Source organism: Heteronotia binoei, chromosome 8, assembly GCF_032191835.1.
Source record: "Heteronotia binoei isolate CCM8104 ecotype False Entrance Well chromosome 8, APGP_CSIRO_Hbin_v1, whole genome shotgun sequence".
Taxonomy (NCBI): domain Eukaryota; kingdom Metazoa; phylum Chordata; class Lepidosauria; order Squamata; family Gekkonidae; genus Heteronotia; species Heteronotia binoei.
The window spans coordinates 112,703,629-112,731,207 of NC_083230.1; the positions used below are offsets into that span (position 1 = coordinate 112,703,629).

The 27,579-nt window shown below is 45.8% G+C and overlaps 1 protein-coding gene across 4 annotated transcripts in view; it reads left to right on the forward strand.

Annotated features, from left to right (window-relative positions):
- The window catches only part of SOX5 (SRY-box transcription factor 5), an 871,788-nt gene that overhangs the window by 620,371 nt on the left and 223,838 nt on the right, over positions 1-27,579 (forward strand). For 3 of the 4 annotated variants that reach the window (XM_060245898.1, XM_060245895.1, XM_060245899.1), the window contains one exon: positions 26,640-26,763. In XM_060245898.1, the coding sequence (XP_060101881.1) occupies positions 26,640-26,763 (124 nt within the window). The remainder of the gene's footprint in view (positions 1-26,639; positions 26,764-27,579) is intronic. The other variant, XM_060245896.1, reaches the window with a different exon arrangement.

Below are 27,579 nucleotides of genomic sequence, written 5' to 3' on the forward strand. Positions count from 1 at the left end.
TGACCTAATATGCTAATATTAGGGGATGTGGTCTAATATGCTGCTGAGTTCCTGCTGTGCTTTTTCTACAAAGGGCTTTTTCTCCATTTGCCTAGGGCAGTGGGCCGGCGGTGTGCGTGTGTGTGTGTGTGCCAGATTAGGCTCTCCCACCCATGACTTCAAATAGAAAAACAATTCTTTGTATTAATTTTGCTGGCCTGAATCATTCTCCCTTGGCAGAGCACTGTTTTTTAAGTTGATAATTTTTCATGGCCCGCGAATGATGTTATAAATATCCATATGGCCCTTGGCAGAAAAAAGGTTCCCCATCCTTGGTTTAGGGCTTTAAAGGTCAAAACCAGAACTTTGAACCTGACTCAGTACTCAACCTGGAGCCGGTGCAGTTCTAGTGGTTCTTGTGCATTGAGACCCAAGTCAATGATCTAGGTCAGGGGTCCCCAACCCCCGGTCTGTGGACTGGTACCGGTCTGCGGCCTGTTAGTAACCGGGCCGTGAGTTATAGAATTATTTCATTATATATTACAATGTAGTAACAACAACAACAACAACAACAATAATAATATGAAGAAGACAACGACATTGGATTTATATGCTGCCCTCCACTCTGAATCTCAGAGTGGCTCACAATCTCCTTTATCTTCCTCTCCCACAACAGACACCCTGTGAGGCGGGTGGGGCTAAGAGAGCTCTCCCAGAAGCTGCCCTTTCAAGGATAATTCTGAGAGCTATGGCTGACCCAAGGCCATTCCAGCAGCTGTAAGTGGAGGAGTGGGGAATCAAGCCTGGTTCTTCCAGATAAGAGTCCACACACTTAACCACCACACCAAAATAAAGAGCACAATTGTATCATCCTGAAACCATCAGCCCACCCTCCCTGGTCCGTGGAAAAATTGTTTTCCACAAAACCGGTCCCTGGTGCCAAAAAAGGATGGGGACCACTGATCCAGGTTGGGGGCCACTGAACTATGGTCAGGGGTGAAATTCTAGCAGGGGCTCCTTTGCATATTAGACCACTCACCCTTGATGTAGCCAATCGTCCAAGAGCTTACAGGGCTCTTTTTTGTAAGCTGTTGGAGGATTGGCTACATCTGGGGTGGAGGGGTGGGGATGGCCTAATATGCAAATGAGCTCCTGCTAGAATTCCACCCCTGAGTATGATCCATCCAACAATAACCTCTGCAGTGGATATATAATATGTACATGTTTAAAATAGTTTATACAGGCTTCAGGTCACACAAAAAAAATGCAAATTGCATGTAGAATAGCCTTTTCTAATTCAAACAAAGAATCCCCTACGTACAGGGTTTTTTACTTCTGTAAAGACACATATGCAGCTGTAGCCAAGAGAAGCAGATCTTTGTAACTCCCGAAGAGTCTGCTGGATTTCCCAAGTAGGGCATTCACTCCGCAGACTTCCTGCAAGCTGTTCAGCAGATGTTTCTGCGGGATGGGCATCTGCCCGCTTTGTAACTTGCAGAGGTCTTCTTCTGCCTTAATGAGTGGAGGTAAAAGTGGCTTGAGTGGATTCTCTAATTTGCTTCTGATGCGGAGTGGGGGAAAACACATCAGAAGACGATGAGCCCACCCAACCAGCAATAAACATTTAAGACTGATGTTCTAAGGGCAACGAATGCTGAGTCAGTTCCAGGGAACCCTGAGATGCCATCCCATCCCTGGCCTCTCTAGCTCAAAGGACCAGGTAACAGTAATAGGGTTGCCAAGTCCAATTCAAGAAATATCTGGGGACTTTGGGGGTGGAGGCAGGAGACATTGGGGGTGGAGCCAGGAGACACTGGGGGTGGAGCCAGGAGCAAGGTTGTGATAACCATAATTGAACTCCAAAGGGAGTTCTGGCCATCCCAGTTAAAGGGACCGCACACCTTTTAAAATGCCTTCCCTCCATTGGAAATAATGGATAGGGGTATCTTCTTTTGCGACTCATAGAATTGGACCCCCTGGTCCAATCCTTTTGAAACTTGGAAGGTGTTTTGAGGAGAGGCATTGGATGCTATGCAGAAAATCTGGTGCCTCTACCTCAAAAAACAGCCCACCCCCAGAGCCCCAGATAACCACAGATCAATTCTCCATTATACCCTACTGGAATCAGTCTCCATAGGGAATAATGGAGTGCTCAGCAGACATCACCCCTCCCATTTTGTGATGACCCTGAAGCGGGGGGGGGGGAGGGCCTCCAAACTGGAGGATCCCCTGCTCCCACCTGGGGATTGGTAACCCTATCAAGTAAAACCTTTCTCTCCCTGACAGCCTTGGCCAGTCAGAGGAGATAATGAAGAGAAGAAGAGATTGTATTTATACTCCACCCTTCATTCAGAGTCCCAGAGCAGCTTACAATATCCTTTCCGTTCCTCTCCCCACAACAGGCCCCCTGTGGGGTAGGTGGGGCTGAGAGAGCTCTGAGAGAACTGTGACAGACCCAAGGTCACCCAGGAGCTGGTTGTGGAGGCATGGGGAATCACAATCAGTTGTCTCAGATTACAGTCGGCACTCTTAACCACTACACCAAACTGGCTCTTTACCACTAACTAGCCAGGGGGACCTATGATCTGACTTCCCATGTCCCCTGTGACCTCTAGGGGGAGATGGTTGTGTGAGGTTGCCAGCTACAGGTTCAGAAACTTCTGGAGATTTGGTGGAACTTGGGGAGTTGAAGACAACAGTGGGTTTCAATGCCATTGAGTTCACCTTCCAGAGCAGCCATTTTCTCCAAGGGTACTGATCCCTGTAATCTGAAGATGTAATGCTGGGAAATCCTCAGACCCCACCTGGAAACTATCAACCCTACTTAGGTGTGGTGGATGGAGATTTCCCGCTATTACAACTGATCTCCAGGCAATAGAGATCAGTTTGCCTAGAGAAAAATGGCTGCTTTGGAAGGTGGACTTTATGGCATTATACCCAGGGCTTTTTTGTAGCAAGAACTCATTTGCATATTAGGCCACACCTACTGATGTAGCCAATCCTCCAAGAGCTTACAGTAAACCTGGAATAAGAGCCATGTAAGCTCTTAAAGGATTGGCTATATCAGGGGTGTGTGGCCTAATATGAAGTCCCTCCCCTCCCCAAACCCCACCCACCTCAGACTCCACCCCCAAATCTCCAGGTATTTTCCAAACTGGACCTGGCAACCCGAACCCTACTGTCACAATCTGAGGCCTAGTGGGGCCTAGGGGGCAAGGAGAAGTCTACATTGGAGTTGTTGGTGGGCCTACATCTCCTAGGATCTCTTCTGTCCCTCCGATTGGGTGAAGAAGTTTTGGAGGGAAAACATACCAAAAGGGGGTCGGACCCGGGAGGAAAGAGTAAAAGGCCCAGCTAAAGAGGAAGGGTTTGTTCTCTCTGGAAAGGCTGCAGAGAGAAAGGTTCTTTCTGGAGAGAAGGCAGCTGGAAGGTTCCCTCACCCAAGGAGGTGAGTCTGTTTGATATTAGGAAGGAAGCGTCTAGTCAGATGCATCAGGGCTTTTATTTATTTACACCAACCTTTACTGTTTCTTAGTTCACTGTTCCACTGAATGTTTCACTACTCACTATTGTTAGAGTACTTATAAAAAATCTGTTATTATTAAACTGCCTGGGTCCTCACATCTCTCCGGTCATGGTTAAAAGGTTTTGCTAATAGGGAGGACAGTGTGCTCTGGGCCCTCCAATTTAGACCTTTACCAGAGTATTCGGCAGCCAGTAAAGGCCCTTCCTGGTCCCTTGCTGTGTGACACCTACATTCTGTGGCAATCCTGGACTTCATTTGTGGTCTCCCATCCAAATCCGAACACCAGGGCTGACTTTGCTTAGTTTCCAAGATCTGAAGTGATTATATTCATTGTGAAGATCGTGATACAAGTCTTTGAGACCTGTACCTACCTGAGATCTAGTTAGTGTTATCAGCCTCCAGGTGAGACCTGGAGATCTCCCGCTTTTTCAACTGGTCTCCACCTGGCAGAGATCAGCTCCCCTGGAGAAAATGGCTGCTTGGAAGGGTGGACTCTAGGGCATTGGACCCTGCTGAGGCCCCTCCCCAAACCCCGCCCTCTCCCAGATCCACCCCCAATAGGGTTGCCAAGTCCATTTCAAGAAATATCTGGGGACTTTGGGGGTGGAGCCAGGAGACATTCGGGGTGGAGCCAAGATCAAGGCTGTGACAAGCATAATTGAGCTCCAAAGGGAGTTCTGGCCATCACATTTAAAGGGACGGCACATCTTTTCAATTCCTTCCTTCCATAGGAAATAATGAAGGATAGGGGCACCTTCTTTTGGGGCTTATAGAATTGGACCCCCTGGTCCAATCTTTTTGAAACTTGGAAATTATTTTGGGGAGAGGCACTAGGTGCTATACTGAAAATTTGGTACCTGTACCCCAAAAAACAGCCTCCCCCCAGAGCCCCAGATACCAGTGGATCAATTCTCCATGATTTTCTATGGGAATAAATCTCCATAGGGAATAATAGAGTTCCCAGCAGACATTTCCCTCCCCTCCCCCCGCTTTCTGACGACCCTGAAGTGGGGGGAGGGTCTCCAAACCGGGGGATCCCCTGCCCCCACCTAGGGATTGGCAACCCTAACCCCCAAAGTCTCCAGGTATTTTCCAACACAGACCTGGCAACCCTAGATCTAGCCCTTTTAGTACGTCCTGACTAAGAAAAGCCTTATCCCTTACCTTGTGGGAAGCCCGCGTTGTACTGAATGTTACGCTTCCATGATTTATGATGAAAATAGAGGGTTAAATTAATTTTGGCCCTGTTTTATTCACTTCTCGGACGCGTGCCCTGAAAATCTTTCTCTTGATAAGCAAGTGAGTAATTAAGAGTCTTCTACCGATAGAGATGAATAAGCTAATAAAGCGCGTCTTGCAGTCATTCGTTTTCATTAACCGAGGAGGACGTGGAAGTCCCCCTAAAGAGCGGAGTGACGCTGGAAGCCGGAGCAGATAAAATCAAGGGTAACGGCACCTTTGTGTAGGACAATAGATCTTGTGAATAAGCAGCTTCCCTTTCCAAGCTGTAAGCTTGTACGGTTAACCAAAATTGTTGAGTAATTGTTCTGTGGTTGAGAACAAAATGCTGAATTAAACTGTTCCCAGCACAATAATTGTGTGATTACAGCATTTACGTTGCTGGCCAAAAGGAACAGTCATTAGGTTTGGAAGACTTACCAAAACCACAGGAACAAAAAAAAAAAAAAATGCAAATCGCATGTAAATTATCCTCTAATACCTATAGCAGCTTAGAAATTGAGCTAGGAGTGGAATCGCTGTGTATTTAAAGAACAGTAATCTGGAAGGGGGGGAGGAAAAAAAATTGGTCATACAATCCAAGAACTATTTTAGTTTCTGAAAGAAAAGGCCAGCATCAAAAGAGTCTTCAGCTTTCATTGTGTCGGATTTCCCCCCCTCTGATTTTTGCTTAAACTGTTGCATGTTTTTCACCCATGCATGTTTGGCAGTGTTTTTATTCCCCACCCTGTTTTATTGCGCCCCGTCCCACAGCATACCGATCAGATATTGTCTGAGAGTTCTACAGCAGAATTTACTCCCACTCCGAGTTGGATTCTGGATGGAGCCAAATGAAAAGCCAAACTCCTAGAGATGGCTTCAACCGTTGCAAAGCGCTTGGCCGAATCCAGTTTTTTTTTTTAAATGCCTGATGTTTCTCACCGGTTTTTGTTTTTATTTTTAAAAGATAATTTCCTCCTCCATGCTAGTCCCCCTGGAAAGAGCTATGGATGCAAACTCTTTTGCCTGTTGTTCCCTTTGTGCTTTTGAATTCCTGGTATACCCAGCAAGGATTGGAGGGGGAAGCGGCTCTGGGAATAATAGACGAAAGGGGGAGTTGAGCCCCTTATTTTTGCTCTTACAATTAAAAGCAGTTACAAATAATAGATTTTTTTTTACAGCTAATCTTGATGGGGGAGAGAAGCAGGTAGCCAGATCCCTAAACGCCATCTTTTGAACCTGTGATTGGCTGCATTCACCGTTGCTTGTGGTTCTGATTTTTTTTAAAAATAAATTACTTGGCTGGATCGTGTTTCATATTAGGTCCAAACTCTTGTGTATGCCTGTTGGACATCTGGCCGGAGCAGTTGGCCTGCAGAACGTAGGAACGTTTTATTTGCTTTATTCCTGTGGCTGAAATTATTTTATTTAGTCAATTTTTATCTCGCTATTCCTTGGTGTGGTATGCCAAGTTCTCTTCTCTGCCATCATATCCAGTTTGGTGTAGTGATTTAGTGCGTGGACTCTTATCTGGAAGAACCGGGTTTGATTCCCCACTCCTCCACTTGCAGCTGCTGGAATGCCTTGGGTCAGCCATAGCTCTCACTGAGTTGTCCTTGAAAGGGCAGCTTCTGTGAGAGCTCTCAGCCCCACCTACCTCACAGGAAGTCTGTTGTGGGGGAGGAAGTTAAAAAAGATTGTGAGCCACTCTGAGACTTTGAGATTCAGAGTGCAGGGCAGGATATCAATCCAATATCATCATCACCATCATCATCTTCTTCTCTTTTTCTCCTCTTCTTCCCTTCTCCTCCTCTTCCTCCTCCTCCTTTTTCTTCTTGACAACTTCATGGAGTAGGTTAGGCTGAGAGAGAATGATTCTTCCAAGGTCAACCAGCGATTTTCATTGCAAATAGGATTTTGAGTGTGGTCCGGCCATGTCCCCCTGCCTCCAGGACAGCGGCTGGTCATCTACAGGGCTGGCCACGAGGATGAAGTTGACCATGTGAACTCTTCCTCCCCTTGATCAGCTGTGTTCCGAAAGTAGCATCGCTGATCACAGAGAAGGTGTGCATGTGAAGACACTTCCTGTGTACTTGCACCTGCAGATTACTGGGTGATCATGCGGAGGCAGGGCCAACCCGTTCACACCAGCTCTCCCTCCCTACGCATTCAGTGACTGTGTGTAGCAGTTGTCTGTACCAGGCTAGAGAGCAGCATTTAGAGTGTCTGAGTAGGCTGGGGCAGACCTGTCTCATAAGAACATAAGAGAAGCCATGTTGGATTAAGCCAATGGCCTATCCAGTCCAACACGCTCTGTCACATAAGAACATAAGAGAAGCCATGTTGGAACAGGTCAATGGCCCATCCAGTCCAACACTCTGTGTCACAGAAGAACATAAGAGAAGCCATGCTGGATCAGTCCAAAGGCCCATCCAGTCCAACACTCTGTGTCACATAAGGACATAAGAGGAGCCATGCTGGATCAGTCCAAAGGCCCATCCTGTCCAACACTCTGTGTCACATAAGAACATAAGAGAAGCCATGTTGGATCAGGCCAATGCCCCATCCAGTCCAACACTCTGTGTCACATAAGAACATAAGAAAAGCCATGTTGGATTAAGTCAATGGCCTATCCAGTCCAACACTCTGTGTCACATAAGAACATAAGAGAAGCCATGTTGGATCAGGCCAATGGCCTATCCAGTCCAACACGCTGTGTCACACAGTGGCCAAAAAAATCAGGTGCCATCAGGAGGCCCAACAGTAGGGCCAGAACACTAGAAGCCCTCCCACTGTGGCCCCGCTCAAGCACCATGAATACAGAGCATCGCTGCCCCAGAGAGAGAATTCCATCAATATGCTGTGACTAATAGCCACTGATGGACCTCTGCTCCATATGTTTATCCAATCATATGAGAGCCAGTTTGGTGTTGTGGTTAAGTGTGTGGACTCTTATCTGGGAGAATTGGGTTTGCTTCCCCACTCCTCCACTTGCACCTGCTGGAATGGCCTTGGGTCAGCCATAGTTCTGGCAAAGGTTGTCCTTGAAAGGGCAGCTGCTGTGAGAGCCCTCTCCAGCCCCACCCACCTCACAGGGTGTTGTGGGGGAGGGAGATAAAGGAGATTGTGAGCCGCTCTGAGAATCTTGAGTGGAGGGCAGAATATAAATCCAATTTCTTCTTCTTCTCAATCCCCTCTTGAAGCCCTCTATGCTTGTAGCCACCACCACCTCCTGTGGCAGTGAATCCCATGTGTTAATCACCCTTTGGGTGAAGAAGTACATCATAGCTGTTGTCTCTGCCAGGCTAGAGAGCAGTGTTTAGAGTTTCTGAGTAGGCTGAGGCAGACCTGGCTTCCAATCCCTGGTCAAGCTGTGACATTCGTCGGGCGTCCTTTGTCCAGTTGCTTATCTCTCAGCTGAACCCATCTCCCAAGGTTGTTGGAGGGATCAAATGAGGGAAGGGAGTACAAAATGGATGCTGCCTGACTGCTTGGAAGTAAGGCAAACAAGAGAAAAATGCAGAGTGAAAGCAGGGTTGCCAGGTATTAAAATCGCAAACAATAAATACAATAAAAACAATATTTTTTTTTCAAACATACAGTTTATTGAGAAATAAATGAGTTACAACAAAATAGGAGATAGAATAGAGTATCACTACACCCCTGTACACAGGGAACTACTTATACCAGGGGTGGCCAACGGTAGTTCTCCAGATATTTTTTGCCTACAACTCCCTTCAGCCCCAGCCAATATGGCCAATGGCTGGGGCTGATGGGAGTTGTAGGCAAAAAACGTCTGGAGAGCTACCGTTGGCCACCCCTGGCCTATACAAATCACAGTAGAAGTTGTTACACAGCATGCTTCTAAAAGCTACAACGTAGAATCAAGAGAGCAAACAAATTCTATAAAGTCGCTAACAAATTATGTTACAGCATTAAGCAGCTAAATCTAATACGATTTGAAGTAGGTCAACCAGTTTAAAACAAAATTAAAAATGAGATATAATCTTCATGAGTTAAGGTAGATGAAGCACAAGAGGGCCCAAATTTCCAATTCAGGAAAGGTTCCCACTTAACGTAAAATTGTCTTCCTACGGCCAAGTTGTAAAGCGGAGCCATGAGAACCTGCCACTTTATCGAAAAGGAAGTACTCCCGCAGTTTGGATGCCCAAGATGAAAACAATAACATATCATTTAAAATCATAAACTTTAAAAACAGGCGTTGTATTCCGCCAACTACAGTCAATAATAATAGTGGCTGAGTAGCATATCAATCTCAAGAAATTCTTATTAAAAAAGCACCCCCAGGGAGCTTGGTCACTCTTGCCAGAGGCATTGAGATATCAGCTAAAAACCATCTGGAAAAGCTCGGTCTTACAGGCCCTGCGGAACTGAGGCAAGTCCAACAGGGCCCTGGTCTCCTCCAATAGCTCATTCCACAACATAGGAGCCAGAGCTGAGAACATATGAACATATGAAGCTGCCTTATACTGAATCAGACACTTGGTCCATCAAAGTCAGTATTGTCTTCTCAGACTGGCAGCGGCTCTCCAGGGTCTCAAGATGAGGTTTTTCACACCTATTTGCCTGGACCCTTTTTTGGAGATGCCAGGGATTGAACCTGGGACCTTCTGCTTCCCAAGCAGATGCTCTACCACTGAGCCACCGTCCCTCCCCAAGGTCCTGTCTCTAGTCAATGCCAGCCTGATTTCTTTTGGGCTGCAAACAGATAGATGGTTTATCTCAAGGACTGTTTCTCCTTCATAAACCTATTGTTGATCGTAGAGCTAGAGCTTCACTCTACAGAGAGCCAGTTTGGTGTTGTGGTTAAGTGTGCAGACTCTTATCTGGGAGAGCCAGGTTTGATTCCCCATTCCTCCACCTGCAGCTGTTGGAATGGCCTTACAAGAGTTGTCCTTGAAAGGGCAGCTTCTTGGAGACCTCTCTCAGCCTCACCCACCTCACAGGGTGTCTGTCGTGGCGGGGGGGGGGGGGAGTTAAAGGAGATTGTGAGCTACTCTGAGATTCAGAGTGGAGGGTGGACTATAAATCCAGTGTCTTCTTTTTCTACATACCCAACAGAGGAAAACAGGTGGACCTTTGGGGTGGGACCTTTTCAGCAATTCTGCCTACATTTTTGGATTTCTGCCCTCCAGGAAGCTTCCCTTGCATCCTCATTTCCGTCATTTTCATCAAGACAATTCATTTCAAAATGCAATTTCAGAGAGGCTTTCAGTTTTGCCCTCATTTTGGTGGTTCTTGGCCTTTGATGGGACAGGTTGCTTTTGGTTGTGATGCTGCAGCATTAGTTTCCATGTGGTATGGGTTTTACATTTTCAACTATTTTGTGCCGTATATACAGTAGAAAGAGAGCCAGATTGGTGTAGTGATTAACAGTGGTGGACTTTAATCTGGAGAACCAAATTTGAGTCCCCACTCGTGCACATGGAGCCTGCTGGGTGACCTCAGTTCAGTTACAGTTTTCTCAGAACTCTCTCAGCCAAAAAGAGAGAGAAAGCTTGCTAACGCACCACCAGTTAGTGGTGACACTAACATCAGGGGTGTGTGGTCTAATTTAGTGTGTGACGCTAAAGAGCTAGAACCTCTGGCTGCCTGACAATCTTAGGATCTCCTGTCTATGGTACACACTATGATATATGATAATATTAGTAGTAGAAAATTAAGATTTAAAATGGTACCTCCCCAAGAGAGCCAGTTTGGTGTAGTGGTTAAGTGTGCAGACTCTTATCTGGGTGAACCGGGTTTGATTCCCCACTCTTCCACTTGCAGCTGCTGGAATGACCTTGGGTTAGCCATAGCTCTCGTAGGAGTTGCCCTTGAAAGGGCAGCTGCTGTGAGAGCTCTCTCAGCCGCACCCACCTCACAGGGTGTCTGTTGTGGGGGGGAGAAGATGAAGGCGATTGTAAGCCGCTCTGAGTCTCTGATCTAGAGAGAAGGGCAGGGTATAATCTGCAGTCTTCTCCTTCTCCTCCTCCACCTCCTTCTCCTATTTCTCCTTCTCCTCCTCCTTCTTCCAATTAGTAGATAACTGTGTGTGTGCTAAGTGCCATCAAGTCATTCCTAACTCTGTTTTTTATTTCATTTTTTTTATTTCTATCCCAGTCTTAAGGCAACCATATGAATTAATGTCCTATCCTTAACCGCCTTGCTCTGGTCTTACAAGCTGTGGATCATGGTTTCTTTGATTGAGTCAACCCATCTCAAGTTTTGTCTTCCTCTTTTCCTGCCGCTCTCATTATCGTCTTTTCCAGCAAGTCTTGCTTTCTGATAACACGACCAAAGTATGATCGCCTCAGTTTAGTCATTTTAGCTTCTAGGGAGAGTTCAGGTTTGATTTGATCTAGAACTCACTTATTATTATTATTATTATTATTATTATTATTATTATTATTATTATTATTATTATTATTATTATTATTATTATTATTATTATTATTATTATTATTATTTTGCATTCCACAGGATCTGTAAACCTCTCCCCCGACACCACATTTCAAATGAATCAACCTCCTTCCTCTTGGCTTTCAAATAGATAACTATAGGGGTCATTTTGTAGAAAAATAGGTGGCAGAGCTTATTAGCATAACTAATTAGCATATGCCGCCACTCCCCCCCCCCCAGCCAAAAGCAAACCGATGCAAGAAAGGAGAGCCCTGGGTGAGCGAGGCCTGCTTGGGCTGGATAGAGATCCAGCCAGCCCAAGCAGGTCTTGCTCTCCTGGGCTGCCCCCCCCCGTCAAAAGCCCCCCCCCCCCGTCAAAAGGCCAGCAAGCCACCGGCTGCCCCAAATGGAGAAAGGGTGGCATAGGCTTCTCCAGGGGTTAATGAGGACTGCTGGGGGCATGGCAAAGCCCCTGATGACTGGCTGGCTGCCCACTCTCCTAATCTAGGGATTGTTATGCAGCTGCACCTACTAACTGGCGGAGAGCCAGTTTGGTGTAGTGGTTAAGTGTGCGGACTCTTATCTGAGAGAACCGGGTTTGATTCCCCACTCCTCCACTTGCACCTGCTGGAATAGCCTTGGGTCAGCCATAGTTATCACAGAGGTTGTCCTTGAAAGGGCAGCTGCTGTGATAGCCCTCTCCAGCCCCACCCACCTCACAGGGTGTTTGTTGTGGGGGAGGAAGGTAAAGGAGATTGTGAGCCGCTCTGAGACTCTTCGGAGTGGAGGGCGGGATATAAATCCAATATCTTCTTCTTCTTCTCTTCTTCTTCTAATCAATGGACAAGGTAAGTAGGGAGGAAAAGAGGGAACCCTCAGAAAGGTTCAGGAGCTGTGCTTCTGTGAGCTCCTGCTGAATCTGAGGCCTGGATAACTAGATACTAAAAATCAAGGCTGGGCTACTGTGATCAGCATTTTTGACTCTCTGTGGCTGTAACCATCAAGTCCTTTTGAAACATGTTGTCACTTTTAACAGATATATTCCCTCTGACACTGAGACACCCACCACATTTTTTGAGGAACGCAACTTCAGAAGCTCTCTTAGATCTGCGGGCCTTGTTGTGTGGTTCTTTGAATCTCAGTCCAAACAAAGTTTTGAGTGTTTCATATAAGATTAAATTCTCCTCTGCCTTCCAAATAAACTTATCTTCCTCCCCCTCCCCCCTTAGATGGATGGATATCGTTTAAAGTGAGTGATTTGCCGTCGACTTTTCTTTGTGTTCGTGCCAATACATCATGCGGAAACGGTGTTAGCTTTGAATTGCTGCCCACTGCATACAACTTGATAACCTCTCATTCTTGCCCACCCGCCTACACGTTAATTAAAGCAAACACTGCTATCTTAACGAGATAACTACTTGTCAAAAAAAAAAAAGATGCGGAAAGAAAAGGGGGGAAAAAAGCATATTTAAAAAAAAAAATTAAAAGCCCAGCAGAACAGCATTATTAGGATCTTCCCCCAAAGCATCTCATAACGTTATTGGTTAAGAATGAAGGAAGAATCCCAGGGCTATGCTAAGTGGAATTGTACCTTGCTAAGTCCATTGAAGTCAACGAACTTTGCCGCATTCAACAGTGTTGAGGATTGCCATGCATGTTCCTGTTGTTAAAAATGTTAGATAAACTTATAGCTAAATGAAAAGTACGGGGCTATAAACATGAACTAATAATTTGCGCTAATCACTAAACAATCCTCCACTGCGCGAGCCGTCGACTTCGATGAAATCAGCCCCCCCAGTGGGTTGAGGGAGGGGGACAGTGAGTGGGTGTGGGGAGAGAAAGCCATGAAAACTGATTTCCTTTTCTGGTATTTTTTGTGAGGAAGATTTCAGTCTGAAGATGTGATCTTGAGTCGCGGCGTCCCACAGAAACGAATGGCCCCGCGCTAGGTTTCTCCTCAAGATGGCACCTCGGTTCAGGGTCAGCTGTAGATTCCAATAGCCACCATAGTGTCTTGGAGTGGTTAGAGGGGAAACTTAGACCTTGAGAGTAGGGTTGCCAGCTCTAGGTGGAGAAATCAGAGATTTTGGGGCAGACAGGGTTTGGGGAGGGGAGGGCCTTCAATAGGGCATAAAGCCATAGCGTCCACCTCCCAAAGTGGCCATTTTCTCCAGGTGAACTGATCTCTGTTACCTGAAATCCCAGGGAATATCTAGCTATCACCTGGAGACCTCCTGCTATTACAGTTGCTCTCTAGATAACAAAGATCAGTAAACTCTAAGAAGTTTTTGCATTCAGGAAAGGGCATAGGACTGGCCTGCTTAAAAATCAAGTGTCTTTGAGCTGTCAAAAGAATGGCCTGCTGGAAATTAAAATTAAAAATAAATATATATAATTATGAAGAATATAAGAGCAATTGGTCATCTAAAGAACAGCTTGCTTTTAGTAAAATATTGTAGAGAGCTATAGGCCAGCAGACTCCAGAACAGTGGCCCCCAATCTTCTTGGCACCAGGGACCAGTTTTGTGGAAGACAATTTTTCCCCGGTGGGGGTGCTGAGGGTTTTCCTGCCCCAGGCTGCCCCCACGCCCCATCCCTGCCCCCTGTGGGGGTCTTTAAATGAGGAGGTGGAGGTCTCTGTCTCACTCCATGGCCCGGTTGCTAACAGGCCATGGATCGGGACCGGTCCGTGGCCCAGGGGTTAGGGATCCCTGATCCAGAAGGCTTGTGCATCTGGTTAAAAGAATAAGTTTGGACTGGTTCAAGCTCCTAATACAAATATATGCACTTAAGTGTCATTTACTGCAGGGGTGGCCAACGGTGGCTCTCCAGATGTTTTTTTGCCTACAACTCCCATCAGCCCCAGCCAGCATGGCCAATGGCTGGGGCTGATGGGAGTTGTAGCCAAAAAAACATCTGGAGAGCTACCGTTGGCCACCCCTGATTTAGTGAATGAGAGAACTTGAGGTAGAAGATGTAGCAGAAGAACACCTGAAGTTGGTACTAGAGGCTGGTAACACTGGGAGAAACATAGGAAGGATTACTCCTGAGGAAGTTCATTGACAAAATGAGCCTACATCCAGATGCACATAGGACTTGTTTTTTTGTAATATGGGGAATGTGAGAATTGGACCTCTGTTACAATATGATAGAGCCTCATGGCGCAGAGTGTTAAAGCTGCAGTACTGCAGTCCTAAGCTCTACTCACAACCTGAGTTCGATCCCGGCAGAAGCTGGGTTTTCAGGTAGCCGGCTCGAAGTTGACTCAGCCTTCCATCCTTCCGAGGACGGTAAAATGAGTACCCAGCTTGCTGGGGGAAAGTGTAGATGACTGGGGAAGGCAATGGCAAACCACCCCGTAAAAAGTCTGCCGTGAAAACGTTGTGAAAGCAACGTCACCCCAGAGTCGGAAACGACTGGTGCCTGCACAGGGGACCTTTCCTTTCCTACAGTAATGATGTATAAAAAGATAATATGAAGGTTTTTAAATGGCTTTATTAAACATTGTTAGCCAGCATATCACAGGAGTTGTTTCTTCCGTTGCTTGTCTCAGTAGGAAGAATGTCTGCTTTGAATGCAGAAGGTCCCAGGATCAAGCCCTGGCATCTCCAGTTAAAGTCACCTCTGGTTATAGGTGCTGGGAGAGACCCTTCTCTGTCAGAAGTCTTAGACAGCAGCTGCCACTCCAAATAGATATTGCTGAGCTACCTAGATCCTCTCTGTATGAGACAGCGTCCTCCCTGCTTGCCTTGTCCATTGCAATCGTGGTTGTGGAAGAGAATTTCTCATGGATTGTGAATTTGGCTGTTTATCATTTCTTTAAACCAAGGGTGTCAAACATGTAGTCCGGGGACCGAATCAGGCTGTTGGAATGGCCTTGAGTCAGCCATAGCTTTTGAAGAGCTATCCTTGAAAGGGCAGCTTCTGGGAGAGCTCTCTCAGTCCCACCTACCTCACAGGGTGTTTGTTGTGAGGGAAGAAGGAATTTGTGAGCTGCTCTGAGACTCTGGGATTCAGAGTGTCGGGTGGGATATAAATCCAGTATCCAATACACATGTTAAAATTCCATGGCCTTAGCTGAGGCTTACCAACCTTCCAGTGGTAAATCAGGCAGGGTAACTTTTGTTGGGTGTATGTAATTCTTTATACTTGATGTCACAGGCTGTGTTATTTTGCCTTTCTACATATGCGACACCCTTTTTACACTGCAAAGTTGGAATCTTTTTGGGTTTCCATATGATTATCTTTGACCACAGGCATAGATTTGTTCGTAGCTGCTTATAAAGAATTTATACATTTTGTCATCCACAGTAGTGGAGCTATAGAGAAATGTGTAGTTTGATGGTCCTACTCGGTGTATTTTTGCAATCAAGTGGTAGCTGGAGATCCCCTGTTTTAGCAACAGATCTCCACGTGATGGAGATCAATTCACCTGGAGAAAATGACCACTTTGGATGGTGGACTCTGTGGCATTATACTTGTTGAAGCCCCTCCCCTTCCCAAACCCTGCCCTCCCCAGTCTCCACCCCCAAAATCTATAGGTATTTCCCCACCCAGATCTTGCAACCCTACCTAGCTACAGTTTGGGATGGCTTCATGCAGTGGGTCTTCCTTCTACCTCATGAGCCTCAGCGTGGCCTACCGCTGATGGATATGACAGTCAGATTGTGCACTGGAGAAGCAAATAGCCTCCATGAAGATGACATCCCCCATGTGGATTGGGTGCTCCTCACGAATGGGGAGAGTACGATTTGAATGAGGACACATGGAATTATGAGCAGCAATTAGTTCACACTCGATGTGGTAGAAGGGAGTCCCAGTGAACATATGGTCTGAAATACTCATGGAAATGGGTAGCATGTTTTTTATCATAGAGGTTAGAGGGTCACATCTGATACCATTGGTCTCCTAGGGCCCTTTCTCACGCCGCTATAACATTTTGGGCCTCAGGAAGGAAATCATTCCATGTTGACCAACCACAACAAGCTGACTTGTTACTTCCTCCTCCCTCTCTCGTTTCTACAGGAAGAAATTAAGACATATGAACATATGAAGCTGCCTTATACTGAATGAGACCCTTGGTCCATCAAAGTCAGTATTGTCTTCTCAGACTGGCAGCGGCTCTCCAGGGTCTCAAGCTGAGGTTTTTCACACCTATTTGCCTGGACCCTTTTTTGGAGATGCCGGGGATTGAACCTGGGACCTTCTGCTTCCCAAGCAGATGCTCTACCACTGAGCCACCGTCCCTCCCCAACTTTCTCATTCTGATGGGTGCTTTGTTTTTACCGATTAAGGGTTGTAATAGAAGCGGGGGGGGGGGGGAAGTAATCAAAGTACTTGGGAAAAGTAATAAAGTTTTATTTCCCCTTTCTTCCCAGTGTCGAAGAGCATCATAGCAGTTTCGGCCGTTACGTTCGCTTTGTGCGAATATTTACATATTAACATTTTTAATTGATTTTTTGAAGTAAACAAGTAAATATCAATATTAATATGTGTATACAATTAATTAACTTTATTAAAACAAGTTATAAACTAGCACAAATAAATACATATAATAAATACTGAGGAAGGATATTAAGTTACGTAAATAGATCCAAATAGGCAGCCCTGTTGGTCTGAAGTAGTAGAACAAAATAGGATTCGATTGCACCTTTAAGACCAACTTAGTTTTATTCAGAACGTAAGCTTTTGTGTGCTCTCTAAGCACACTTCATCAGACGGGGAATCCGGCACAGTGAGCAGAGCCACACATAGCTGGTAGGCAGTGGCCCAGAATGCAAAATGGTACAGATTTAAGAACCAATCACAGTGAAGTAAAATTAGCTGGTAGGCAGTGATTTAGAATAGTAAAATTAACAAATTGAGGAAACCTTTGATCTGAGTAGCTTGAGCATGCGAAAGCAACGAAACAGTAGTATGTCAAAATGTGAGAGTGTTTGTCAGTGACTCTATTGCCATGAACCTGGGCCAAAAGGAAGGAATTATTATGTTTTCCCATCCAACTATGTATGTTGCATGTTTAAAGGTGGGTTAGTTGGATGGGAAAACATAATAATTTCTTCCTTTTGGCCCAGGTTCATAGCAGTAGAGTCACTGCCAAACACTCTCACATTTTGACATACTACTGTTTTGTTGCTTTCGCATGCTCAAGCTACTCAGATCAAAGGTTTGCTCAATTAGTTAATTTTACTATTCTAAATCACTGCCTACCAGCTAATTTTACTTTACTGTCATTGGTTCTTAAATCTGTACCGTTTTGCATTCTGGACCACTGCCTACCAGCTATGTATGACTCTGCGAAGTGTGCTTAGAGAGCACACGAAACCTTACGTTCGGAATAAAACAAAGTTTGTCTTAAAGGTGCAATCGACTCTTATTTTGTTCAAGTTACATAAATGTAACTAGACATGCTAACCATTCACTATTTAAGAAGAGAAGTCAAGCTGAGTCTCGAGATACAATCAATCAAAAAAAAAACTTATATTATTAAAAAAATTGTCATATATATTAATTCCTAACTACCTAAATATATTCTATACGTATTATGCAGGTTAATACAAAACAATATATTATTTGGTAATTGCCATTAGGTAAGAGCCCCGTGGTGCAGAGTGGTAAAGCTGCAGTACTGCAGTCTGAACTCTCTGCTCATGACCTGATTTCGATCCCAGCAGAAGCTGGTGGTTTCAGGTAGCCGGCTCAGGTTGACTCAGCCTCCCATCCTTCTGAGGTCGGTAAAATGAGTCCCCAGCTTGCGGGGGGGGGCGAAGTGTAGATGAGTGGGGAAGGCAATGGCAAACCACCCTGTAAAAAGTCTGCCGTGAAAACATTGTGAAAGCAACGACTGGTGCTTGCACAGGGGACTACCTTCACCTTTTTAAATTAGCATTAGGTGTGATCCATGACTAGCACCGTAAGAGAAAATGAAGGTAAAGAACAATGGTGCGAATGTTTTATTGATCGATTGGTATTCAGGCCAAAGTCTTGCTGGTGTCGTAGGGACTGAAACAACATTTCTCTGAGCAGCTTCCCACCTCTGCTGCTTGAGAAATTATCCCACAAGTTATCCAATGAAACAAAGGGCAGGGGGAAGTTCCCACAATCTCACAACCAGTTTTCTTTTCACTGACGAACGTTTCATCAGGTCGGCTGCTGGTGTGGCATTCCTCAAAAGCCCGGAGCTTATTGGCTGCTGTGTTTTGTGTGCATCTGGAAACGACCACTGCAAGCTGTAAGGAAATGTCAATTATTAATGGCAAATATCAGAGATACTTCTTTAAAAAACTTCTCTTCAGAAGAGTGACATTTCACAAGGATTCCCGTTTATCGTATTACCAGCTACTTATTTGTTTATTTACTAAAACGTAGGGCGTTTTTGCACTTACCTTAAGCCGGAGCGACGTCCCTCTTCACCGCGCAGCGTCTGCACGGTTTTCGCACTAATTGCTCCGGAGCACCTGGAAGAGCCGCAAAGTCCCGCGGCTTTTGCGTCGCAAATGTAAACCGCCAAAAACCAGTTTACATTTGCGACGCAAAAGCCGCAGGACTTTGCGGCTCTTCCAGGTGCTCTGGAGCAATTAGTGCGAAAACCGTGCAGACGCTGCGCGGTGAAGAGGGACGTCGCTCCGGCTTAAGGTAAGTGCAAAAACGCCCGTAGATTAGCTGCCTTTCTACCTTGCGGAACTTACGGCAGCTTGCATTGTAAATCAAACAACATTTTTTTAAAAAAATGGACAAAAGGCCACATTTTAAAATATCAAATACCAGTCTTATACAGGTTCAGGGTCATGTTTCGACTGCGCTGCAAACCTTACGAAGTAGAATTGTTATTTTTTTATACCCCGTTTTTCTCTACCCTAAGCGGGATATAATACACGGGAGATCCGGGTGCAGAGCCAGCAGGGTACAGTTTGCAGAAGGGAGAGACCTCAGTGGAATACTGTGCCATAGAGTCTGTGATGCAAAGCTGCCATGGCCAAGCATTAGGTTTGCCACCTCTGGGTTGGGAGATACATAGAGATTTGGGGGGTGGAGCCTGAGAAGGGGAGTGGCCTCAACAGGATACAATGCCATAGATTCCACCCCTCCAAAGCAGCCATTTTCTCCAGGGGAACTGACCTCGGTCAACCAGAGAGCAACTGGAACAGCAGGAGATCTCCAGTTGCCGCTTGGAGGTGGCAACCCAACAAAGATGCCCTCCTCCTGCCCCACCCACCTTTACACTTCCCACCTGTTTGTCTTTCCCCTGCCTGCTGAGGACCTCCCCCGGTATCTATGCTCACTGCCTGCAGCCCTTTCCTCCGCAGCATGTAGGGTTGCCAATCCCCAGGTGGAGCAGGGGGAAAGGTTGTCAAACCCTCCGTGAAAACCAGCTTCCGAAAATATACAAAATATTATTTACTAAATGATATTCAAAAATTGCCTCTGGTTTTTGTATTATTTTGAATATCATTTAGTAAATAATATTTTGTATACTTTCGGAAGCTGGTTTTTGCAGAGGGTTTTACAACCTTTTCCCCTGCTCCATTATCCGCATTGCTCTTTGTTGGTTGCACTATCTCCAGTTGGGGGCAGGGGATCCCCTAGTTTGGAGGCCCTCCCCCTGCTTCAGGGTCATCAGAAAGCGGGGGGGGGGAGAGAAATGACTGCTGAGCACTCTGTTATACCCTGTGGAGACCAATTCCCATAGGGTGTAATGGAGAAGATCTGTTGGTTTCTGGGACTCTGATAGGCTGTTTTGGGGGGTAGAGGCATACAATTTGCAGCATGGAATCTGGTACCTCTCCTCAAAACACCCCTCCAAGTTTCAAAAAGATTGGATCGGGGGGTCCAATTCTGTGAGCCCCAAAGAGAAGATCTGTTGGTTTCTGAAGGTGCCCCTATCCTTCCTTATTTCCAGTGGAGGGAAGGCATTTAAAAGACGTGTGGTCCCTTTAAATGTGATGGCCAGAACTCCCTTTGGAGTTCAATTATGCTTGTCATTATTTTGCTCCTGGCTCTACCCCCAATATCTCCTGGCTCCGTCCCCAAAGTCTCCTGGCTCCACCCCCAAAGTCCCCAGATATTTCTTGAATTGGATCTAGCAACCCTAGCAGCATGGCGAGGGATGTGTAACTGGGAGCACAGTAAAGCATTCGCAAGCAAGTGGCAGGGGGAGGGGGGCGGAATGACAACAATGGGCCCTTCCAGAAGCCCTGGCTTCTGGAAGCTGCACCACCCGGGTATTCTGAAGCTATCCCTTCTGGAAGCAGGTATCACTGGGTTACCCCAGTGTCTGCCTCCTGTACATAGGGTTGTAAGCTACTGGCATTCAAGTTGTGAGCTACTGCATAAATTAGACAAAGAAAACTGAAGACTACAGATTTATACCCCGCCCTTCTCTCTGAATCAGAGACTCAGAGCAGCTTACAATCGCCTATATCTTCTCCCCCCACAACAGACACCCTGTGAGGCGGGTGGGGCTGAGAGGGCTCTGACAGTAGTTGCCCTTTCAAGGAGAACTCCTGTGAGAGCTATGGCTGACCCAAAGCCATTCCAGCAGCTGTAAGAGGAGGAGTGGGGAATCAAACCCAGTTCTCCCAGATAAGAGTCCGTACACTTCACCACTACACCAAACTGGCTCTGGCGTGTGCTCTGGGGTCATCCTTCCTGAGCTAAAACAAAAAATGTGTGAGCTGGAGGCTAAAAATCTGTGAGCTAGCTCATACTAACTCAGCTTAGAGGAAACGCTGGTTCTAAGTCACCCTAAAAACTATCAGTCCAGGTTCAGCGTGTTATGGGTTAGGAGGCATATATTTGGCATGCAGGGAGGAGAGAGAAGTAAACCCTTGTGTATCAACATTATTTTGTAGAAAGGGAGTGAAAAAAAGGTTTCATCTTAGTTAAGAATTGGGGGGGGGGGGGGTCCCTAGATTTTGCATCACTTTCACATCTGTAACCTAGCAACAAATCTAGCTAAAACAAACCCCATTGCATTTTTTAAAATAAAAATAAGTAACTACAGCCTTTCAGGCCAAGCCAGTTAGGGCGTGCATTGGGTTCACATTTCTCCCTCCTGTAATATTTTGATAACAATGAAAATTACCTTAGCACTTACTTACTTTCAAGAGGAAATGGAGTGCAGGTATTAAAAGCCTTCCTACTGCCTACTGTTCCAGCTTGGAATGAAAATGGCATTGTTTTGACTGAGTTATTTCGGTCTCCATGTAAACCGTCCTCACCTTTTTCAGGGGTTCTTACCTCCTTTACTTAGCGGAGTTTTGTCATCCGAAGCCAAAACGGCTTTTGGGGGGGGGGGACAGCTTTCTTTATGTCCCTGTAGGAGGTGGGGAACTTGCATGCAAGAATGTGACAATACTCTTTCCTCCCTTTCTTACTTTCTTTAAAAAGAAAAAAAAAGCTTGTTTTTTTTAGTGGCTTCTTTCCCTAATGGGAGCCACGCTAGTACAATACATTTGGCGAGCATATCCAGAAGTCACTCGAAATCAAGTGCAGGCTTGTGCGTTACCTTGTGGGCTTGGCAACTGCTCTGTGTGTGTGTGTCTCTGTGTGTGTGTGTGTTGCTTTAGTTTATATTAGCCCTAGGGGCAGAGTTAACACTTGAAATGGGACAAGAGCATTTGCAGTCATCAGAGAACTTTCCAGTCAGTTTCAATAACATCACTCCAATTTTTTTTGTATAATTTTTTTTTTTTGGCAGCAAAACCTTCAGTGGAACCATCTGTCTCTCTATTAGTGTTTTTTGAGTTTTGTTTTGAAGCTTCTTAGCTTGGCAAAGTCACTTTCATCTTTGGAACCCACTTTTTCTTTTTTTTTTTAAGTTCCGTGGCTTTCTGCCGAAGAATACGATGCAAAAATTCCACTCGGCTGTTCATTTTTGTTCTGAAAGGAGAATGGAGACTCTTTGTCATTAAAGAAAGGGGAGGGGAGAATATGAAATGGAGACAGAAACGGGATTATTCTAGGGTGGTTCTGTACATAAGTGAGGAGAGGGTTTTATAACAGGGGGGAAACAAAGAGTTGGTTTTCATACCCCATTTTTCTCTACTCTGCAAGTAGCCCCGTGGTGCAGAGTGGTAAGGCTGCAGTATTGCAGTCCGAGCTCTCTGCCCACGACCTGAGTTCGATCCCGGTGGAAGCTGGGTTCAGGTAGCTGGCTCAAGGTTGACTCAGCCTTCCATCCTTCTCTTTTAAAACAATTTTATTGGTAACATATGGTAATGAATCTATATCTTACATCTTTAAAAAAAGCTTCTTTTATCTACCCCATATATTACTTTCTACCCATCCCTCCCCCCATTACTTGACCCCTGCCGGTGTTATTTACATAAAATGCAAATATTTAAAGGTACCCTTAACTATTAAAACAAAAAATTATATTCTTCTTCTTTTTAAAACTTAATCATTTTCAAAGATTGTCCAACGTCCTTTTATTTTCCACAGCCTTCCATCCTTCTGAGGTCGGTAAAATGAGTACCCAGCTTGCTGGGGGGAAAGTGTAGCTGACTGGGGAAGGCAATGACAAACCACACCATAAAAAGTCTGCCGTGAAAACATTGTGATGCGACATCACCCCAGAGTCGGAAACGACTGGTGCTCGCACAGGCGACTACCTTTACCTTTTACCTTTCTCATGCTGGGAATTATTAGGAAGGGAATTGAAAACAAATCAGCCAGTATCATAATGCCCCTTTATAAATCGATGGTGTGGTCTCATTTGGAATACTGTGTACAATTCTGATCACCGCACCGCAAACAAGTTATTATAGCATTGGAAAAAGTGCAGAAAAGGGCAACTAGAATGATTAAAGGGTTGGAACACTTTCCCTATGAAGAATGGTTAAAACGCTTGGGGCTCTTTAGCTTAGAGAAGGTCGACTGCAGGATGACATGATAGCGGTTTACAAGATTATGCATGGGATAGAGAAGGTAGAGAAAGGAGTACTTTTCTCCATTTCTCACAGTTCAAGAACTCATGGGCATTCAATGAAATTGCTGAGCAGATGGGTTAGAACGGATAAAAGGAAGTAATTCTTCACTCAAAGGGTGCCACAGGAAGTGGTGGCGGCTACAAGCATAGCCAGCTTCGAGAGGGGAATGAATAAGCATATGGAGCAGAGGTCCATCAGTGGCTGTTAGCCACAGTTTATCGTTGGAACTCTCTGGGGCAGTGATGCTCTATATTCTGGTGCTTGGGGAGGGGCACAGTGGGAGGGCTTCTAGCCCCGCTGGTGGACCTCTTGATGGCACTTGGGTTTGGGGGTTTTGGGCCACTGTGTGACACATAATGTTGGACTGGATGGGCCATTGGCCTGATTCAACATGGCTTCTCTTATGTTCTTATGTACTCTAAGGAGTCTCGAAGCAGCTTACAATCACATTCCCCTTCTCTCCCCACAACAGGCACTGTGTAGGGCAGGTAGAGCTGGGAGAGATCGAAGAGAACTGTGACTGGTCCAACGTCACCCAGCAGGTTTCATGTGGAGGAGTGGGAATCAAACTCAGACTACCAGATATAGTGCTCTTAACCACTATGCCAAGCTGGCTCTCAAAGAAAAATGGCTTTCTGAGAAATATAGCCACCTATTTTGGAGCTGTGAAATAGGCCAAAAAAAAAAAAAAGTTCTACTGTTCAGAGGGTGGAGAGGGAAAATCACTCTCACTCTGATAAGAACATAAGAGAAGCCATGTTGGATCAGGCCAGTGGCCTATCCAGTTGAACATTCTGTGTCACACAGTGGCCAACACCTAGGTGCAATCTGGAGGTCCACCAGCAGGGCCAGATTTGGCAGTACAGTAGCAAAATCTTGACTGTCCGAATGTTCCAACCAATCAGGGATTATGTGCCTGGTTTGGTAACCCCAGACTGTGTGATTACTGATTGCTTGGACTGTCACATGATCACACTGCCTGTCTAATCCCCGATTGCTCAAATCATCTGGCTGGTAAAGAACCTATGTTTCTTTTTTTAAGTTGCACCAAAGAAGGTGTTGAGTGAAGCCAGTCAAGAAGAATGAAATTGTGCAATGGCTGTTAGGGTTGCCAATCTTCAGGTGGGGGCAGAGGTTCCCCCGTTTGGAGGCCCTCCCCCCACTTCAGGATCATCAGAAAGTGAGGGTGGGGAAATACCTGCTGGGCACTCTATTACTCCCTATGGAGACTGATTCCTATAGGGTATAATGGAGAATTGATCCATGGGTATCTGGGGCTCAGGGGGGGGGCTGTTTTTTGAGGTAGAGGCCCCAAATTTTCAGCATAGCATCCAATACCTCTCCTCAAAACACCGTCCAAGTTTCAAAAAGATAGGACCAGGGGGTCCAATTCTGTGAGCCCCAAAAGAAGGTGCCCCTATCCTTCATTATTTCCTATGGAAGGAAAACATTTAAAAGGTGTGCAGTCCCTTTAAGTGTGGTGGCCAGAACTCCCTTTGGAGGTCATTCGTGCTTGTCACAACCTTGCTTCTGGCTCCACCCTCAATGTCTCCTTGCTCCATTCCCAAAGTCTCCTGGTTTCACCCCCAAAGTCCCCAAATATTTCTTGAATTGGACTTGGCAACCCTAATGACTGTTAAGGTTTGGCAAGTCTTTGGAAGATTCTCTTTTCATATTGAAAAGGTCACCTCACAGAATTTGTGCTCATACTTAGAAGAAATGGAGAGCAAGGAGTAAAGTGCTCGTTAACTGAATGAGAACAGGAGGAAGTATTTGTGTGAAATAATAAGTCAGCTGTGTTGAAAAACTAGGTTACAATCCTGTTTTGTAGCAGGGACTCCTTTGTATATTTGGCCACACACCCCTAATGTAGCCAGTCCTCCAAGAGCTTACAGTAGACCCTGTACTAAGAACCCTGTAAGCTCTTGGAGTTTGATTCAGTTGCTTGAGGTTCCCAGATGCTAACCTCTTTTGGCTAAACAGGTTTCTAGTTCTTGGGGGGCAGAATACATCTTGGAAACTGCAGTCCTTCATAAAGCTAAAAAAAGGTAAAGGTGCAAGCACCAGTCGTTTTTGACTCTGGGGTGACGTTGCTTTCACATTTTCATGGCAGACTTTTTACGGGGTGGTTTGCCATTGCCTTCCCCAGTCATCTACACTTTCCCCGCAGCAAACTGGGTTCTCATTTTACCAACCTCGGAAGGATGGAAGGCTGAGTTGACCTGAAGCTTGCTACCTGAACCAGCTTTCGCTGGGATCAAACTCAGGTCATGAGCAGAGGGCTCTGACTGCAGTACTGCAGCTTTACCACTCTGTGCCATGGGGCTCATCCTTCGTAAAGGCTCATAGTTTAACTAACAGAAGCATTTATTTCCTTTAAAATATGTTGAAAGAAAATGCTTTTTTTTTTTGTCTGAAATGAGGACTGGTAAAAACTGAATGCAGAGGTGAATGCAGGGTCTCCAAACCTTTTTGAGCCTTTAACCACATTAACCTGGGGTCCCCAGCGTGGTGCCCTTCAGTGCCGTGGCACCTATGGACACCTTTGCTGAGGCCCACTGAGTTTTCACAAGTGGGCGTGGCCAGGGGGAGCTTTTGCCCAGCAAGGTTCCTGATTGGCCACTGGAGATTTGATTGGCTGTGCAGATTTTTTTTTTTAAATGTTGCTTTGGTAGCCGCTGCCACCACAACAAAAAGAACTTCAAAGTGTGACTGAAAGAAATCTGTGGTGGCTAATTTACATCTGGCTCTACATTCTGTGGCAGCTATTTTGTGGCATCCATTTTTGTGGCTGTACCCAATACTCTGGCAGAATTCCAAAGGTGCTTGCAGCAGGGCTTTTTTTTCCTAGCAGGAACTCCTTTGCATGTTAGCCCACGCCCTCCTGATGTAGCCAGTCCTCTCAAGAGCTTACAGGGCTCTTCTTACAGGGCCTACTGTAAGCACTCGGAGGATTGGCTACAGCGGGGGGGGGGGGGGCGGGAGGGTATAGCCTAATATGCTAAAGAGTTTCTGCTACAAAAAGCCTTGCAGGCTCAAAAAGATTAGGGACTCCTGGGCTGCCTTGTGTGGCAGTATTTGGCTTGGTAATTTTAAATTGCCCCGGAAGTAGGGTTGTCAGGTCTGTGTTGGAAAATACCTGGAGACTTTGGGGGTGGATCCAAGAGAGGGCGGGGTTTGGGGAGGGGAAGGGCTTCAGAGTGGTACAATGCCATAGAGTCCATCCTTCAAAGCAGCCATTCTCTCCAGGCGAGCTGATCTCTGCCAGGCTCCGTCTGGGAACTGGCAACCCCACCTGGATGTGATCATGGAAAGTAACATTCAAGAGCATCTTCGTTCCTTTCCACAGAAGGGAGCTCCATATGTGGGAAATAATGTATGTACGGAGCTCCCTCTTGCGATGAAACGAGGCCTGTCTGTACGTGCTGGAGCTCCACATATGTATTGGTACATGCAGTGGGTTATGTTGGTGGAATAATCACCAGGAAATAGTTGCAGTATGACCTTTGCTCTCATGGATTATTTCAAGCCTAGCATTAAGGAGAAGCCATGATTTCTGGTTTGATTGTCCTTCTCCTGTTCAGCAGGTCCAAGGTCAGCTGCCGCCATTAATGATTCCAGTGTTCCCTCCAGACCAGCGGACTCTAGCCGCGGCTGCCCAGCAAGGATTCCTCCTCCCGCCTGGTTTCAGCTACAAGGCAGGCTGCAGTAAGTCTACTTGCAATTTTGTTTTCCGAGCCAGGATGTGAACAGAGGGGGACAGATTCAGACTGGGCTGGCTAGACCTGATATAGATTTGGGATCCAGCCTGAGGCAAGAAATGTCTTTCTCTGTGCTGTTTCAAAAAGTAGTGCAAAAATAAGTTATCAAAAAAATTCTACTTAGCTAACAGCACCAATAGAATCCTGTTCATGTAGAAATGAAAGTGTGCCCCCAGTCACTGTGCATTCTCAGTTGGGCAGGATATATATTACTTGGGTTGCCAGGCAGTTCCTGGCAGTTGGCGGGAGGGTTGTGGAAGCGCGCTGTCGTTCTTTTAAAAATGCCTCCTCATGTACTTACCAGCAGTTCTTACAGGAAGTGACAAAGAGTAACTTTAGGAATTGCCAAAAAAACTCTTTGGTAAAACCATAGAGTTCCCAGCAATTCCTAGACCTACTTTTGGTCACTTCCTATAAGAGCTTCGAGTTACCATAGAGTTTCCGGCAGGTCCTACCACTGCCTTTTGTCACTTCCACTAAGAACTGCCAGTAAACACACAAAGCTGCATTTTTTTTAAAAAAAAAATCCCCTTTGCTGCTTCAAGCAACAACATGCAACAGGACCAGGTGCACTGGATTTCCTGGGTTTGGCAGCCCTACAGCTTAAAACACTGGCAACCTCCACATGGAAACACCATCTTGGATTTCTACGGATTGTAAATTGTAAATCACATGAGATGATTTTTAATGTATATTTTGTTTTTTAACTTCTCTGTTGCCTTTTATTGTTGTTAAACACCCTGAGCCCGTCAGGGGAGGGCGG